Source organism: Mustelus asterias, chromosome 14 (genome assembly GCF_964213995.1).
Source record: "Mustelus asterias chromosome 14, sMusAst1.hap1.1, whole genome shotgun sequence".
In the NCBI taxonomy this organism is placed as follows: domain Eukaryota; kingdom Metazoa; phylum Chordata; class Chondrichthyes; order Carcharhiniformes; family Triakidae; genus Mustelus; species Mustelus asterias.
The window spans coordinates 9,678,393-9,697,565 of record NC_135814.1 but is presented as its reverse complement, the minus strand read 5'-3'; the positions used below and the strand labels follow the sequence as shown (position 1 = coordinate 9,697,565).

General features: G+C 48.6%; 1 protein-coding gene across 1 annotated transcript in view; it reads right to left on the bottom strand.

Moving 5' to 3' along the window:
• sema5ba (sema domain, seven thrombospondin repeats (type 1 and type 1-like), transmembrane domain (TM) and short cytoplasmic domain, (semaphorin) 5Ba) overlaps positions 1-19,173 on the bottom strand; it is a 323,927-nt gene that overhangs the window by 10,091 nt on the left and 294,663 nt on the right. Inside the window, exons 17-20 of the mRNA XM_078227863.1 lie at positions 17,170-17,395; positions 15,023-15,241; positions 12,906-13,076; positions 2,742-2,891 (exon numbers count right to left, since the gene is read on the bottom strand). Of these exons, the coding sequence (XP_078083989.1) occupies positions 2,742-2,891; positions 12,906-13,076; positions 15,023-15,241; positions 17,170-17,395 (766 nt within the window). The remainder of the gene's footprint in view (positions 1-2,741; positions 2,892-12,905; positions 13,077-15,022; positions 15,242-17,169; positions 17,396-19,173) is intronic.

Genomic DNA, 19,173 nt, shown 5'->3' with positions numbered 1-19,173 from the left:
ACAATACAGCACAGGAACAGGCCCTTCGGCCCTCCAAGCCCGCGCCGCTCCCCGGTCCAGGATTGAATCCTGAATCCAGGATCCCCGCCCAATTTTCCAGCCTATCTACATACCAATATCCTATCCCCCGAGCTGTCCCTCACAGCTACGATGCTTTGTTCATTACAACCTATTAACTTACCCCCACCCCCCCATTCCAGACCATGTGATCTCCAGGGAGAGGCGAAAACCCAGAGTGAAAAACCCCAGGGCCAATATGGGGAAAAAAAATCTGGGAAATTCCTCTCCGACCCCCTGAGGCGATCGAAACGAGTCCAGGAGATCACAATGGCCCCGATCGGAAAATGCTTCCCAACCCTAGTCATTTCCACTTCCACGAACACCATATGAATTCCCTGCCCCCGAGACAGGTTCCCAACTATCCGCAGTCTCACTCTGTACTGGCACCAGCAAGATGATCGTAGAATGAAGCCTTGAAACGAGAAACCAGGAACAATAGCCCGCGCCGCTCCCTGGTCCAAACTAGACCACTCTTTTGTATCCCTCCATTCCCACTCCGTTCATATAGCTGTCTAGATAAGTCTTAAACGTTCCCAGTGTGTCCGCCTCCACCACCTTGCCCGGCAACACATTCCAGGCCCCCACGACCCTCTGTGTGAAATATGTCCTTCTGATATCTGTGTTAAACCTCCCCCCCTTCACCTTGAACCTATGACCCCTCGTGAACGTCACCACCGACCCGGGGAAAAGCTTCCCACCGTTCACCCTATCTATGCCTTTCATAATTTTATACACCTCTATTAAGTCTCCCCTCATCCTCCGTCTTTCCAAGGAGAACAACCCCAATTTCCCCAATCTCTCCTCATAACCAAGCCCCTCCATACCAGGCAACATCCTGGTAAACCTCCTCTGTACTCTCTCCAAAGCCTCCACGTCCTTCTGGTAGTGTGGCGACCAGAACTGGACGCAGTATTCCAAATGCGGCCGAACCAACGTTCTATACATCTGCAACATCAGACCCCAACTTTTATACTCTATGCCCCGTCCTATAAAGGCAAGCATGCCATATGCCTTCTTCACCACCTTCTCCACTTGTGACGTCACCTTCAAAGATCTGTGGACTTGCACACCCAGGTCCCTCTGCGTCTCTACACCCTTTATGGTTCTTCCATTTATCGTGTAGCTCCTCCCTACATTATTCCCACCAAAATGCATCACTTCGCATTTATCAGGATTGAACTCCATCTGCCATTTCCTTGCCCAAATTTCCAGCCTATCTATATCCTTCTGTAGCCTCTGACAATGTTCCTCACTATCTCACAACACCAGGTTAAAGTCCAATAGGTTTGTCTGGAATCACAAGCCTTCGGAGCGCCGCTCCTTCATTAGGTCAGAGGCAAAATAGCTACCAACTGTGCCACGGCTGACTCTATACCCACAGTAAGATGAACGCTCAGTTAATGGGTGATATTGATTGAGGGAGTTTATGGTCAGCTTGCTGAATCTTGCATTCGGTTGGCCTGTTGGTGGAGGCTTGACTTCTAAATTATTGGGATGACCAGTGAGCTATTAATGGTTCTTTTTGAAGCGGTCATATAAAGATCTAGCTAAGAATGGAACTGAATCTCAGCTGGGGCGATTCTGGCGATGTCAAAGTTGGCAGTATAATGCTTAGCTTGGTGATTTAGTGGCGCAGTCCCCACCTCTGGGTTCAAGTCCCGCCTCAGGACTTGATAGACACAGAAGCGCGCGTTTAGAAAGTGGTCAAATAGGTTCATCATCAACCTGCAAACGCTTCAGTACACCTGATTGCTACACGATCAATTCCCTTTCACTACTAATTTGTACTTGATTATTTTTCATGTTTAAATGAATTGTATTGCTGTGTAATTTCTGTTGCTATGACTTTAGCCTCTTAACCAAGTCATTATTGCAAATGAGAGTTGGTTCTCAATTGACTCACCTGACTAAATAAAGATTAAATAACATTTTTAAAAAGTTAAGAGTGGGAGAGTATCCTGGTCAGCCATACTGCAGAAGGCTAAAGCAAACCACTGCAGTATCATAGAATCCATAGAATCCTACAGTGCAGAGAGAAGCCATTCGGCCCATCGGGTCTGCACCGACCACAATCCCACCCAGGCCCTTTCCCCATAACCCCATGATTTACCCTAGCTAGTTCCCCTGACACTAAAGGACAATTTAACATTGCCAATCCACCTAACCCACACATCTTTGGACTAAGGGAGGAAATCGGAGCACCCGGAGGAAACCCACGCAGACACGGGGAGAATGTACAAACTCCACACAGACAGTGACCCAAGCCGGGAATTGAACCCGGGTCCCTGGCGCTGTGAGGTAGCAGTGCTAACCACTGTGCCACTGTGCTGTCCTGTTTTGCCAAGTATTTTTGCCAAGCATAACGATGGACCAATTCAATGGAAGTCCAAGGTTGCCAGTGCCCTCCTAGGTCATGGTGCCTGGAGGAGAACCCTTAGCTTGGAGTGCGGTTGAGTAGTGAAGAGGGAGAATAAGCTAAAGGCCCTTGGCTTGATGCTATCCAGTGACCATCGCTTGGTATTTTACCCTTGTGGGCATTGATTGAGGGTGGATGTGATATCAGGTAGAACTGCCAACAATGCCAGTGCAGAATGATGGGGGCAAATGACCATTTCCTTTTCCCAACACTGATATTTCACAGCTCCACGGAACGCCATGAGCCAGTTCACTGTCAAACTCACCTGGAATTTCATTGTAGAGACACTGTCGGAACTGAGTGCTGTTTCCCACGCATTGCATTGCCCCGGGATTAAGAATCTCACATTGACGACTGCGAAACTGCGTGTCCTCCTCGTTGCACAGGCTCCATTCAGTCCACACTGACCAACCACCTTTCAGGTCAGAAGATGATACTTTAAATTTCACAGCAAAAGTAAAATCAGTCCTCGAATATAATGAAACATTCGAGAAAGAACATCCCTGAACTTAGCAACTTCCCATGTCTGCCTGCAACATCGGAAAATGCTTCACTTGCCATGAAATACTCAAAAGTGGCGACGATTATCATTATATATTTTTTTAAAGTTTATTTATTAGACACAAGTAGGCTTACATTAACACTGCAATGAAGTTACTGTGAAAATCCCCTAGTTGCCACACTCCAGCACCTGTTCGGGTACACTGAGGGAGAATTTAGCATGGCCAGTGCACCTAACCAGCACGTCTTTGGAGCGTGGGAGGAAACCGGAGCACCCGGAGGAAACCCACGCAGACATGGGGAGAATGTGCAAACTCCGCACAGACAGTGACCCAAGCCGAGAATCAACCCCGGGTCCCTGGCGCTGTGAGGCAGCAGTGCTAACCACTCTGCCTATATTTTGTTCGATTTTAAAATTCTCATCCTTGTTTTCAAATCATTCCAAGACCTCAACCCTCCCTATCTGTGTAATCTTCTCCACCCCCCCACCCCCAAAACGTTTTGGTGACTTCTGCGACTCTCTAATTCTGGCCTCTTCAGCATCCCCGATTTTAATCGCTTCACTACTTATGGCCACGTCTTCAGTTGCCTGGGTCCCAAGCTCTGGGATTCCTTCCCGACATAACTCCACCTCACTTTCCACCTTAACCCTTAAATCCTACCTACAGGAAAGAAACACGCCATGCAGAAGCAACAGTCCCTTTAAAAAGGCTTGCTTGATCGATCGCACATCAATCTTAAAGGGGCCACACAATCCAAAAGGCCAGCAGCATTCCGATGTTGGAGGGAATATTGGCAATGGAGAAAGATGTGGAGATGCTGGTGTTGGACTGGGGTAACTTTGCTGGGTGTTTTCTATAGGCCGCCCAATAGTAACAGAGATGTTGAGGAGCAGATGGGGAAACAGATCCTGGAGAGATGTAGGAATAACAGAGTTGTCGTGATGGGAGATTTTAATTTCCCAAACATAGATTGGAATATCCCTAGGGCTAGGGGTTTGGATGGAGAGGAGTTTGTTAGGTGTGTCCAGGAGAGTTTCCTGACACAGTATGTGGATAAGCCTACAAGAGGAGAGGCTGTACTTGATCTGGTGCTGGCTAATGAACCTGGACAGGTGGAGGATCTCTCGGTGGGTGAGCATCTTGGGGATAGCGATCATAATTCTATCTCCTTCACGATAGCATTGGAAAGAGATAGGATCAGGCAGGCTAGGAAAGTGTTTCTCTGGAGTAAAGGGAAATACAGGGAGGAAATTAGACGGGTAAATTGGAAGGAGGCATTCTTGGGGAAAAGTACCGAAGGAAAGTGGAGGATTTTCAAGGAATGTTTGTCTGGAGCTCTGCATGACAACGTTCCGATGAGACAGGGGGGTGTTGGTAGGGTACGGGAACCGTGGTGCACGAAGGTTGTGATGAACCTGGTGAATAAGAAAAGAGAGGCGTACAGAAGGTTCAGAGAGCTAGGAGGTGTTAAGGATTTAGAGGAGTATACGGGATGTAGGAAGGAGCTTAAGAAGGAAATTAGGAGAGCGAGAAGGGGTCATGAGAAGACCTTGGCGGGTAAGATTAAGGAGGATCCCAAGGCTTTCTACAAATATGTCAAGAGTAAAAGGATGAGATGTGAAGGCATAGGACCCTTAAAAGGTGAAGGGGGAAAAGTTTGTGCGGAACCGTTAGAAATGGCGGAGGTGCTTAATGAATACTTTACCTCGGTATTCACGGTGGAAAGGGATCTGGGTGGTTGTACTGCTGGTTTGCGGTGGACAGAAAGGATCGAGCATGTGGACATAAAGAAAGAGGATGTGTTGGAACTATTGAATGGCATCAAGGTTGGTAAGTCGCCGGGACCGGATGGGATGTACCCCAGGTTACTGTGGGAGGCGTGGGAGGAGATTGCGGAGCCTTTGGCGATGATCTTTGCATCGTCGATGGAGACGGGAGAGGTTCCGGAGGATTGGAGGATTGCAGATGTGGTCCCTATATTCAAGAAAGGGAACAGGGACAGCCCGGGAAATTACCGACCGGTGAGTCTAACCTCAGTGGTTGGTAAGTTGATGGAGAGGATCCTGAGAGACAGGATTTATGATCATCTAGAGAAGTTTAGTATGATCAAAAGTAGTCAGCACGGCTTTGTCAAGGGCAGGTCGTGCCTTACGAGCCTGGTTGAGTTCTTTGAAAATGTGACCAAACACATTGACGAAGGAAGAGCGGTGGATGTGGTCTATATGGACTTCAGCAAGGCGTTCGATAAGGTCCCCCATGCAAGACTTCTTGAGAAAGTGAGAGGGCATGGGATCCAAGAGGCTGTTGCCTTGTGGATCCAGAACTGGCTTGCCTGCAGAAGGCAGAGAGTGGCTGTGGAGGGGTCTTTCTCTGCGTGGAGGTCAGTGACCAGTGGAGTGCCTCAGGGATCTGTTCTGGGACCCTTGCTGTTTGTCATTTTCATAAATGACCTGGATGAGGAAGTGGAGGGATGGGTTGGTAAGTTTGCTGATGACACCAAGGTAGGTGGTGTTGTGGATAGTTTGGAGGGATGTCAGAAGTTGCAGCGAGACATAGATAGAATGCAAGACTGGGTGGAGAAGTGGCAGATGGACTTCAACCCGGATAAGTGTGTAGTGATCCATTTTGGCAGATCCAATGGGATGAAGCAGCAGTATAATATGAAGGGTACCATTCTTAGCAGTGTAGAGGATCAGAAGGACCTTGGGGTCCGGGTCCATAGGACTCTTAAATCGGCCTCGCAGGTGGAGGATGCGGTCAAGAAGGCGTACGGCGTACTAGCCTTCATTAATCGAGGGATTGAGTTTAGGAGTCGGGAGATAATGCTGCAGCTTTATAGGACCCTGGTTAGACCCCACTTGGAGTACTGCGCGCAGTTCTGGTCACCTCATTACAGGAAAGATGTTGAAGCCATTGAAAGGGTGCAGAGGAGATTTACAAGGATGTTGCCTGGATTGGGGGGCATGCCTTATGAGGATAGGTTGAGGGAGCTTGGTCTCTTCTCCCTGGAGAGACGAAGGATGAGAGGTGACCTGATAGAGGTTTACAAGATGTTGAGAGGTCTGGATAGGGTAGACTCTCAGAGGCTATTTCCAAGGGCTGAAATGGTTGCTACGAGAGGACACAGGTTTAAGGTGCTGGGGGGTAGGTACAGAGGAGATGTCAGGGGTAAGTTTTTCACTCAGAGGGTGGTGGGTGAGTGGAATCGGCTGACGTCGGTGGTGGTGGAGGCAAACTCGTTGGGGTCTTTTAAGAGACTTCTGGATGAGTACATGGGATTTAATGGGATTGAGGGCTATAGATAGACCTAGAGGTAGGGATATGATCGGCGCAACTTGTGGGCCGAAGGGCCTGTTTGTGCTGTGGCTTTCTATGTTCTAAACACAATAAGAAGTTTAACAACACCAGTTTAAAGTCCAACAGTTGGACTTTAACCTGGTGTTGTTAAACTTCTTACAATGGAGAAAGAGTCAGGGAACGGGATTAATTGGGACAGCTATGCTCTATGGGCGACATGATGGCACAGTGGATAGCACTGCTGTCTCACAGCGCCAGGGACCCGGGTTCGATTCCTGGCTTGGGTCACTGTCTGTGTGGAGTTTGCACATTCTCCCCATGTCTGTGTGGGTTTCCTCTGGATGCTCCAATTTCCTCCCACAGTCTGAAAGACATGCTGGTTAGGTGCATTGACCCGAACAGGCGTCAGAGTTTGGTGACTAGGGGAACTTCACTGCAGTGTTAATATAAGCCTACTTGTGACTAATAAATAAACTTTACTTTAAGGATCTGGCCCAGGTAAGATGGGCTGAATGGCTTCCTTTGGTGCTGTGGCAGAGAAGAGTGACACAGCTCTAGACAGAAACAGAGAGAGAGAACCAGAGGGAGACAAAGAAGTGACAGAGAGAGAGATAAAACATGACAGAGACAGGAAAACAAGTAGAGGTCAGCCAGCTGATGAGGGGCACACACAGAAAGAGAACATAGAACATAGAACATTACAGCGCAGTACAGGCCCTTCGGCCCTCGATGTTGCGCCGACCAGTGAAACCAATCTGAAGCCCATCTAACCTACACTATTCCAATATCATCCATATGTTTATCCAATGACCATTTAAATGCCCTTAATGTTGGCGAGTCCACTACTGCTGCAGGCAGGGCATTCCACGCCCTTACTACTCTCTGAGTAAAGAACCTACCTCTGACATCTGTCCTGTATCTATCACCCCTCATTTTAAAGCTATGTCCCCTCGTGCTAGCCATCCCCATCCGAGGAAAAAGGCTCTCACTGTCCACCCTATCTAATCCTCTGATCATCTTATGTGCCTCTATTAAGTCACATCTTAACCTTCTTCTCTCTAACGAAAACAGCCTCAAGTCCCTCAGCCTTTCCTCATAAGACCTTCCCACCATACCAGGCAACATCCTGGTAAATCTCCTCTGCACCCTTTCCAATGCTTCCACATCCTTCCTATAATGCGGTGACCAGAACTGTACGCAATACTCCAAGTGCGGCCGCACCAGAGTTTTGTACAGCTGCAACATGACCTCATGGCTCCGAAACTCAATCCCTCTACAAATAAAAGATAACACACCGTACGCCTTCTTAACAACCCTATCAACCTGGGTGCCAACTTTCAGGGATCTATGCACATGGACACCGAGATCTCTCTGCTCATCCACATTACCACGTATCTTACCATTAGCCCAGTACTCTGTATTCCTGTTACTCCTTCCAAAGTCAATCACCTCACACTTTTCCACATTAAACTCCATTTGCCATCTCTCAGCCCAGCTCTGCAGCTTATCTATGTCCCTCTGTAACCTGCAACATCCTTCCGCACTGTCCACAACTCCACCGACTTTAGTGTCATCCGCAAATTTACTAACCCATCCTTCTACGCCCTCATCCAGGTCATTTATAAAAATGACAAACAGCAGTGGCCCCAAAACAGATCCTTGTGGTACACCACTAGTAACCGAACCCCAGGATGAACATTTCCCATCAACCACCACCCTCTGTCTTCTTACAGCTAGCCAATTTCTGATTCAAACCGCTAAATCACCCTCAATCCCATGCCTCCATATCTTCTGCAATAGCTTACCGTGGGGAACCTTATCAAATGCTTTACTGAAATCCATATACACCACATCAACTGCTTTACCCTTATCCACCTCTTTGGTCACCTTCTCAAAGAACTCAATAAGTTTTGTGAGGCACGACCTACCCTTCACAAAACCGTGTTGACTATCCCTAATCAAACTATTCCTTTCTAGATGATTATAAATCCTATCTCTTATAATCCTTTCCAAAACTTTGCCCACAACAGAAGTAAGGCTCACTGGTCTATAATTACCAGGGTTGTCCCTACTCCCCTTCTTGAACAAGGGGACAACATTTGCTATCCTCCAGTCTTCTGGCACTATTCCTGTAGACAATGACGACATAAAGATCAAAGCAAAAGGCTCTGTAATCTCCTCCCTAGCCTCCCAGAGAATCCTAGGATAAATCCCATCTGGCCCACAGGACTTATCTATTTTCACACTTTCCAGAATTGTTAACACCTCCTCCTTATGAACCTCAATCCCATCAAGTCCAATAGCCTGTATCTCAGTATTCTCTTCGACAACATTGTCTTTTCCTGTGTGAATACTGACAAAACATAATCATTTAGCGCCTCTCCTATCTCTTCGGACTCCACACACAACTTCCCACTACTGTCCTTGACTGGCCCTAATCTTACCCTCGTCATTCTTTTATTCCTGACATACCTATAGAAAACTTTAGGGTTTTCCTTGATCCTACCTGCCAAAAACTTCTCATGTCCCCTCCTGGCTCTTCTTAGCTCTCTCTTTAGGTCCTTCCTGGCTAACTTGTAACTCTCAAGTGCCCTAACTGAGCCTTCACATCTCATCTTTACATAAGTCTCCTTCTTCCTCTTCACAAGAGATTCAACTTCTTTAGTGAACCACGGTTCCCTCGCTCGACCACTTCCTCCCTGCCTGACAGGTACATACTTATCAAGGACACGCAGTAGCTGTTCCTTGAACAAGCTCCACATTTCAATTGTGCCCATCCCCTGCAGTTTCCTTCCACATCCTATGCATCCTAAATCTCGCCTAATCGCATCATAATTTCCTATCCCCCAGCTATAACTCTTGCCCTGCGGTATATACCTATCCCTTTCCATCGCTAAAGTAAACGTAACCGAATTGTGGTCACTACCACCAAAGTGTTCACCTACCTCCAAATCTAACACCTGGCCTGGTTCATTACCCAGTACCAAATCCAATGTGGCCTCACCTCTTGTTGGCCTATCTACATACTGTGTCAGGAAACCCTCCTGCACACATTGGACAAAAACTGACTCATCTAAAGTACTCGAACTATAGCTTTTCCAGTCAATATTTGTAAAGTTAAAGTCCCCCATAACAACTACCCTATTACTTTCGCTCCTATCCAGAATCATCTTTGCAATCCTTTCCTCTACATCTCTGGAACTTTTCGGAGGCCCATAGAAAACTCCCAACAGGGTGACCTCTCCTTTCCTGTTGCTAACCTCAGCCCATACTACCTCAGTAGACGAGTCCTCATCAAACGTCCTTTCTGCCACCATAATACTGTCCTTGACTAACAACGCCACACCTCCCCCTCCTTTACCACCTTCCCTGATCTTACTGAAACATCTAAACCCCAGAACCTGCAACAACCATTCCTGTCCCTGCTCTATCCATGTCTCCGAAATGGCCGCAACATCGAAGTCCGAGGTACCAACCCATGCTGCACGTTCACCCACCTTATTCCAGATGCTCCTGGCATGGAAGTAGACACACTTCAAACCCCCTTCCTGCCTGCTGGTACACTCCCTGCTGAATTAGTTTAAACCCTCCCGAAGAGCATTGGCAAATTTCCCCCCCCAGGATATTGGTACCCCTCTGGTTCATGTGTAGACAATCCCATTTGCAGAGGTCTCACCTACCCCAGAATGACCCCCAATTATCCAGGTACCTGAATCCCTCCCTCCTGCACCATCCCTGTAGCCACGTGTTCAACTGCTCTCTCTCCCTATTCCTCTCCTCGCTAGCACGTGGCGCGCGTAACAAACCAGAGATAACAACTCTGTTTGTTCTAGCTCTGAGCTTCCACCCTAACTCCCTGAATTTCTGCCTTACATCCCCATCCCTTTTCCTACCTATGTCTTTGGTGCCTATGTAGACCACGACTTGGGGCTGGTCCCCCTCCCCCTTAAGGATCCCGAAAACACGATCCAAGACATCACAGACCCCGGCACCTGGGAGGCAACACACCAACCGCGAGTCTCTCTCGTTCCCACAGAATCTCCTATCTATCCCCCTAACTATGGAGTCCCCAATGACTAATGCTCTACTCCTCTCCCCCCTTCCCTTCTGAGCAACAGGGGCAGACTCTGTGCCAGAGGCCTGTACCCCATGGCTTACCCCTGGTAGGTCATCCCCCCCAACAAGTATCCAAAACGGTATACTTGTTATACAGAGGAACGGCCACAGGGGATCGCTGCACTGACTGCTTCTTACCCCTTCTCACAGTCACCCAAGTATCAACTGTCTCTGCCTCCCGAATGATCCTGAGTTCATCCAGTTCCAGCTCCAGATCCCTAACACGGTCTTCAAGGAGCTGGAATTGGGTGCACTTCCTGCAGGTGGACTCAGCTGGGACACTAATGGTGTCCCTCACCTCAAACATCCCACAGGAGGAACATTGCTCTGCCTGCACTGCCATCCCTGCTAACTTCCCTGACTCAGAAACGAAAAGAGAAAAGAAGAAAAGAAAGAATAAAAGTTTACCTGCTCTCACACAGAGTGAGATAGTCAGACAGACCAATGAATGATAATAATAAAGAGAGAGAAAGAGAGAGAATACTGTGTTTCACTGTGTTTCTTTCCCTTGTGTACAGGGCTAAGCACACAGAAACAATCGGACTGTTCCCAAATTGTTCCATCCACACGGGGAAATTCATGAGCAAATCCAGTCTGATCACAGCTGGCAAAGGGAGTGCGGTTCAGAGTCTGCACTCAGTCTGGGAGTGCTGGCGAGGTGGAAGTTAATCAGGATAGGTTTCGAGCACTGGTGCTGCCGGCTAGACTGTAGAGTTTGGGAACAGGAAGAAAATACATGTGGGTATTCATTTTATCCAATTACTGGCCTCTTCTGCAGCAACTAGAGGGGAGTTTCTTGCACATAAATCTTAATTAACGGGAGTAATTTGGAAAAGTATCTCATTATTTTTAATAACACATTTTGACTACAGCGGGCAACCTGCAGCGTTTCAACTCTCTTTATTGAGGTCGCTTCCTGCCGTGCTCAGCGTTTAGCTTGCCATCGCTGGCTGCGACGCTGAACACAATGGGGTCAATTGTCGCCCACCCTTTAGCTGTAGCTGAGATCAGGACTTGTCAGACTGGAGCAGAGGAGTCAATGAGCCCGGATCTCTATCAGTGCTGGACAATCGAGAGGTCTCATTGATCAACCATGTCTCTGAGATCGGCCTTGATAACTCACTGAACGAACAGGCTCCCGGGGCCCATTCCTAGGCCTGGATTTTCCAGCCCTGCCATGGGGATCCATTGATCCGGCGGGACCGGAAAATCCCCACCTTTCCATGCTCTGAGGTGGACACAAAGAGTGATGGCACCGCTGACAGTGTAGCACTCCCTCAACTTGGCAAAGAAGGGTCAAACTGAAATTCTGTGCGCAGAGGAGTGGGACTTGAACCCACAACCTTCCGGCTCAAGTGCAAGCGGGTTACCCCTTGAACTAGGGGTGGGTGTTGGTAAGAATATTGCAGCGTGGGCAGCATATTCCCATTACCTGGACTGCCATAAGCAGGAGTAATAATCACAGGATACTCGTAACTTTCAAATTGTCCTTGGATGGTGCAATCAGAACAACCTGATGGTTTTCGAGAGGAGGTGGTGGTGTAATGGTAATATTATAGAATCAGAAAAACCTTACAGTGCAGAAGGAGGCCATTCGGCCCAATGAGCCAGCATTAACAACAATCCCACCCCAGCCCTATCTCTGTAACCCCACATATTTACCCTGCCAATCCCCCTGACACTAAGGTGCAAGGTAGCATGGTCAATCAACCTAACCCCGCACATCTTTGGACTGTGGGAGGAAATCGGAGCACCCGGAGGAAACCCACACAGATGCGGGGAGAACGTGCAAACTCCACACACACACAGTCACCCGAGGCCAGAATCAAACCTGGGTCCCTGGTGCTGTGAGGTGCAGTGCTAATCACTGTGCCACCATGCCGCCCCAGGCTTGTAATCTAATGCCCCAGGCTAATGGTCTGAGAACATGTGTTCAAATCCCACCACAGGAGTTGGTGGAATTGGAATTCAATTAATATAATCTGGAATTTAAAAGCTGGTTTTGGTAACAATTATTTATTGGACATGCAAACGTGGACCAGACCTGCGGCTATGTACCACACCCTAGTACGTCACTCAGTTCAGGGTAACTAACAAAGGTCAATAAATGCCGGCACTGCCAATGATGCCTACATCCCATGGAAGAATACATGCATTGTTTGATAGCTTTGGAGTGCCAGTTGAGTTTGGTACAGTGGCACCATAATTAACACTGCTGCCTTACAGTGCCAGGGACCTGGTTCAATTCCGGCCAAGGAAGGTGCGTTCATAAGGCGGTCAAGCATTGAGCCAAAAGCCCTTCCGATACACGCCCATGGCAGGCAGCAAGACCGGGAGAGATTCTTGGCAAGTCATGTCATAAAGTAAGTTGGAGCCTTGACCATCACTCTCCATAGCTCCAGATTACAACATGCATGGTAAAATGCCAATAGAATGGAGCTCTCAATCCTGTCAAAAGCTGACAACAAGTCTTCCGAATCTCCCCTCTAAGTGAGACAGAATAGACAGCCTACCTTCACAGGCCAGAGTGTTGCAGAGGGCTTCCTCTGTGTGCAGCCCGATACAGATGTCCCCACTGTTAGCCGGCACTGGGTTGGTGCAAGTCCGTGTGCGCTGATAGTGTCCACCTCCACAAGTCGCTGAGCACAAGGACCAGGGAGACCAACAGGACCAAGCTCCCTTAACTGAAAACACAGTCGCAAGAAAGGACAGAGTTTAAAAAATAGTCACACGACGCAAACCTGCCTCTCGAATTGGATATTTTATTTATTTTCATTGGAACATGAACCGAGGTGTTGAACATCTGTGCCTTGGGTCAAAATTCTGGAACTTCCTCCCTAACGGCACTATGGGGGTACCAACACCACGTGGACTGCAACGGTTCAAGAAGGCGGCTCACCACCACCTTCTGATGGATAATAAGTTTAAGTTTATTTGTTTGTCACAAATAGGCTTACATTAACACTGCACTGAATTTACTGTGAAAATCCCCTAGCCGCCACACTCTGGCGCCTGTTCGGGTACACTGAGGGAGAATTTAGCACGGCCAATGCACCCTAACCAGCACGTCCTTCAGACTGTGGGAGGAAACCGGAGCACCCAGAAGAAATACACACAGACATGGGGAGAACGTGCAAACTCCACACAGACAGTGACCCAAGCTGGGAATCGAACCTGGGTCCCTGGCGCTGTGAGGCAGCAGCGCTAACCACTGTGCCACCCTGGACAATGAATATCAGCCTTGCCAATGATGCCTTTCCATTTCTTTCTCCCCTGTGTCTCTAACTAGCTTCCTCTTAAATGCATTGACACCTGTTACTTCAACCACTCCCTGTGGTACTGAGGTCCTCACTCTCTGGGTAAAAAAGTTCCTTTTGAATTCCGTATTGGATTTAATTATGACTATTTTATATTGATTGCCCCTAGTTACGGTCTGGTTCACACATGGGAACATCTCAGACTTGTTTTAATTTATTGGTTCACGGGATGTGAGCATCGCTGACTAGGCCTTTCATTACCTTCCCCATAATCTTAATGTCCTTTATCAATCATCCTTCTATTTTCCAGAGGGAAGAAGCTTGGTGCGCTCACTCATTCGTGATGCTTGTACCTTCTCAGTTCCGGTGTCAGCCTTGGAAATCTTTTTTAAAATCTTCTTCAGTGCCTCTATACGGATTTTAGAATATGGCCAAGTGTTTTTTGTCACAAGTAGGCATACATTAACACTGCAATGAAGTTACTGTGAAAATCCCCTAGTCGCCACACTCCGGCGCCTGCTCGGGTACACTGAGGGAGAATTTAGCATGGCCAATGCATCCTAACCAGCATGTCTTTCAGACTGTGGGAGGATACTGGAGCACCTGGAGGAAACCCACGCAGACACGAGGAGAATGTGCAGACTCCGCACAATGACCCCAAGGCCGGAATCGAGAACCCGGGTCCCTGTGAGGCAGCCGTGCTAACCACTGTGCCACCGTGCCACCTGAACTGTGTATACTAACTAGAAAGTGTGGTGAGATTTGATTCAAGCTTGACATGCCTTCCCTGCCTTTCCCCAGAGCATTACCCTGGGTCTCTAGGTCAGTGACAATACCACTACACCACAACCTTCCCCTTAGAGCACACAACCTTACACTTCTCAATATTGAAGTTATTTGCCAATTACAGGTCTATTTTTCAAGCTTGCTGTATTTTGTCACATTCTCCCTCAATGTTAACCATATTCCTCCATTTGGTGTCTGTCAACCTCACATTTTGCTATTGCACTTGTGACTTGGGGCGGCGCGATGGCACAGTGGTTAGCACTCCTGCCTCACAGCGCCAGGGACCCAGGTTCAATTCCTGGCTTGGGCCACCGTCTGTGCGGAGGCTGCACATTCTCCCCGTGTCTGCGTGGGCTTCCTCCGGGTTCTCCGGTTTCCTCCCACAGTCCAAAGATGCGCAGGTTAGGTTGATTGGCCATGCTAAATTGACCCTGGTGTCAGGGGGATTAGCAGGGTAAATGAGGGTTACGGGAATTGGGGATGAGTGGGATTGAGATCGGTACAGGCTCGATGGGCCAAATGGCTTCCTTCTGTACCGTTGGATTCTACGGATTCTATGACTGCGGATTCCAAGTTCATTCTGTTACCTGGGCAAGGCAGCTGGTTACAGTCCTCGTACTCTACGTCCGTCCCCATGCAGAGTAGGCCCCCGTTCTGGGGCTCAGGGTTGGTACAGCTCCGCCTCCTGGTCCGAAAGCCCGTCTCGCACTCTCGGGAACAGGGTGTCCATGGCAGCCAAGAGGTCCAGCCGCCATTGACCCGATGGAGAGACTGCTGACCCAACTTCAACAGGTCATCGACGAGGGCTGCACGGAGAGAGAGAGAGAGGCCTGAATTTGTGTCACACTCTGGAGCAAAACGTTCATTGCATTATAGAATCCTACAGTACAGAAGGAGACCATTCAGCCCATCGAGTATTTAACCGACCACAAACCCACCCAGGCCCTACCTCCACAACCCCATGCATTGACCCTAGCTAGTCCCTCTGACACTAAGGGACAATTTAGCATGGCCAATCCTAACCCACACATCTTTTTACCAACACCTCACCCAGCACTCCTCAGGTCTGTGCTCCATCTTTTCACTGGTGGTTTACCCAAACAGTCACCGTAGTGTGTGGGCCTTGTGCACCTGGACTATTCCACTGCAGGGTCTGAATCCTGATATTTCTGCATCGATTGGATGACCATTTGCAGTGGGATTCCAGCTGATTTTACCACCTCACCAGACCTGGGGTTTTGAGGTCAATTTTACCCTCCCCCCCCGCTACCCGTACAACACCCTGACCATCGAAAGTATTACTCGGGATGAGATGGAATAATTTCTGGAATAATTTTGCTTTCTTTGGTTCTAAACGGTGACAGATTTGTGTTTCAGCTATATCCATACCCCACCTTGAACACTCACCCCCTCACTACTGAAACAGAGGGTGGGATTCTCCAGCCTTCCCGCAATGGGGTTTCCCATGGCAGAGGCTACCTGCCTTCAGCTGCGGGCAGGATCTCCTGGTCCTCTGAAGTTGGCACTGATTTGCATTCCTTGCCCCGTGCCACCTTCGGGGAACCATCGGTAGGGGCCGACTCCAGCAGAACCGGAAGATCCCACCAGCAGGCAGGGCCGTCGGTCTCTGCCCACAGCGTGCACCATCTACACTGCAACAAATCACCACGGTTTGGGCGGCACGGTGGCGCAGTGGTTAGCACTGCTGCCTCACGGTGTCAGGGACCCAGGTTCAATTCCGGCCTCGGGGTGACTGTGTGGAGTTTGCACATTCTCCCTCTGTCTGCGTGGGTTTCCTCCCACAGTCCAAAGACGTGCGGGTGAGGTGGATTGGCCGTGCTCAATTGCCCCTTAGTGTCGAGGGATTAGTAGGGTAAATACGTGGGATTACGGGGATAGGGCTGGGTGGGATTGATGTCAGTGCAGACCCGATGGGCAGAATGGCCTCCTCTGCACTGTATGATTCTATGATTCATTCAACAGCACCTTCCAGATCCACCACCTTCGGCACCCAGAAGGACAAGGGCAGCATAAGCTCATCATTATTTTTTTTATTACGGGACCTGGGCATCGCTGCCTAGGCCAGTATTTATTGCCCATCCCTCCACGTGTCACCTTCTTCTTCAATTCACATTCCATCCAAACCCGGACACATGTCGACCATTCCGCCATTGCGACTGGGTCAAAAGTGTGGAATTGTCTATCTAACGACACAGTGGCAGCAAGTTAAACATAGAAACCAGAGGCAGGAGGAGGCCATTCGGCCCTTCGAGCCTGCTCCGTCATTCGTTATGATCATGGCTGATCATTAAATTCCTGATCCTGCCTTTCCCCCCCATATCCCTTGATCCCTTTAGCCCCAAGAGCTGTATCTAATTTCTTCTTGAAATCATGCAATGTTTGGGCCTCAGCTACTTTCTGTGGTAGTGAATTCCACACATTCAACACTCTCTGGGTGAAGAAATTTCTTATTGTTGTTTCTTATAGACTTATAGTTCCCTGTTTTCTCTCTACCTGCCGTTTTGAATAGAGGGCTTACGGTAGCCACCTTCCAATCTGTAGGGACCAGTCCAGAGTCCAAAGACTGCCACAGGTCAAGAACAACCAACAATAGTTTCTCCGGGTAATAAGTGATGGGCAATAAGTGCTGGCCTCACCAATCACACCAATGAAGGGATAAAAAAATGCTTGGCTCCATAGGAAAGGTCGGGCCCGCTCCCCTCCCTTGACTTACTGTCAGTGGTGCAGGCAGAGGTGCCATCTGAGGGGCAGAAGCGGCTATCCACTCTCTTCTTTCCAAGCTGCAGGTCGTGTGGATCTGCCAATGGCGCCCGGCAGGTGTAGCGGAACCGCTGCTCATGACGGGCTCCGTTCTGACTGACGTTGACCGGCATCCAGGGCGTCCAGGGCGTATTCCTGCGGATCTCAGGGCAGGGATCGACATTACAGGCCCTGTGCTCCTGCAGGGAGAGAGGGAGAGAGACAGGGAAATGAGGCATCGGTACATCAGCAAAGGATTAACTCCTTCAACTACAATACCAACTCTACAACGTCAATGGCAACCAACACAGTTTTGTTTCCCACCATCTCAGGTCACATGTTCCATTTTCAGAAAGGGATTGGAATTGTAAATCATATAACGGTACAAGTCGGGGTCAGCTAGCTCACTGAGTCTGTGCTGGTCCTTTCAAAGATCAATCCACTCCCGCCAAGCCCTTCCCAATATTCCCCAAGAAAGAACGCAAGGGCCCTTGAGAGGGTGCTGAGAAGGTTTAAGACCATAAGATATAGGAGTAGAATTAGGCCATTCGGCCCATCAAGTCTGCCCAGCCATTCAATCATGGCTGGTAAGTTTCTCAACCCCATTCTCCCACCTTTCCCCCATAATTTATGATCTCTTTACCAATCAAGAACCTATCTATCTCTGTCTTAAATGCACTCAATGACTTGGCCTCCACAGCTTTCTTTGGCAATGAATTCCACGGATTCACCATCTTTTGGCTGAAAAAATTCCTCCTCATCTCAGTTCTAAAGGGTTGTTCCTTCACTCTGAGGCCGTGCCCTCGGATCCTAGTCTCTTCGACTAATGGAAGCATCTTCCCCACATCCACTCTACCCAGGCCTTTCATTATTCTGTAAGTTTCAATGAGAGCCCCCCTCATCCTTCTAAACTCCGTTGAGTACAGACCCAGAGTCCTCAAATGCTTCTTAGAAACAGAACTAGTTGACCAGGATGATTCCTTGGGTGAGGCATTTTAGCTCCAAGGTCAGGTGGAAAAGCTGGGGTTGTTCTCCCTGGAGCGAAGAAGGTTGAGGGGAGGTAAGATGAAAGCTGTATAGGATTATGACAGCTTTAGATAAGGGAGACAAAGATTTGTTGTTTCCATTCACTTGGGGGAAGCAGATTTAAGGTTTTGTGCAAAAAATGCAGGGGGAATGTGAGGAAGAATCTTTCCCATGCAGTGAGTGTTAATCATCCAGACCTTGCTGCCCATGAGGGCGGAAGCAGACACGATGAATGGTTCCAAAAGGATGAGGAAAATAAACTTGCAGGGCCACAAGGATAGAGTGGGGGAATGGGATTGACTGATCTACAGAGAGCTTGCATGAACTCGATGGGCTGAATGGTCTTCTTCTGAGCCCAAATTCCCTTTTGAAGGCTACAAGAGAATCTTCATTTGCCACTCTATTGGTTAGTGGGTTCAAAATCCTAACCACTCGCAGCGTTCAGCACTGAAAGAGGCCACTCGGCCCATTCTGCCTATTCTCTCTTTGGGAGAGTCAATTAGTCCCACTCTTCCGTTGCCGTGTGAATCTTTCCCCCTCAAGTATTTATCCAACTCTGCTTCAAGAGCTACAAATGGAATTTGCTTCCACCTTTACAGAAAGGCCAGAAAGGCATAACCATGGTGCCAGGACTGGAGGAGGGTAGAGATCTCAGAGGGTTGACATGGCTGGAGGAGGTCGCAGGGATAGGGAGGGAAAAGGTACCATCATGGAGTGATTCGAAAACAAGGATGAGAATTTTAAAACTGAGGCGTTCCCGGACTGGGAGCCAACGTAAGGCATGAAGGAAGAGGGTGATGGGACAATTGGGCCTTGATGCGAGTTAGGTACAGGTAGCGTAATTCTGGTTGAGTTCCTGCTTATAGAGGATGGTCCGCATCCCGTGAGATCCTGAGATGACAAAAAATTCTACCAATCCCAGTCATAAATGCTCCAACTCTTCCCCCAAGCG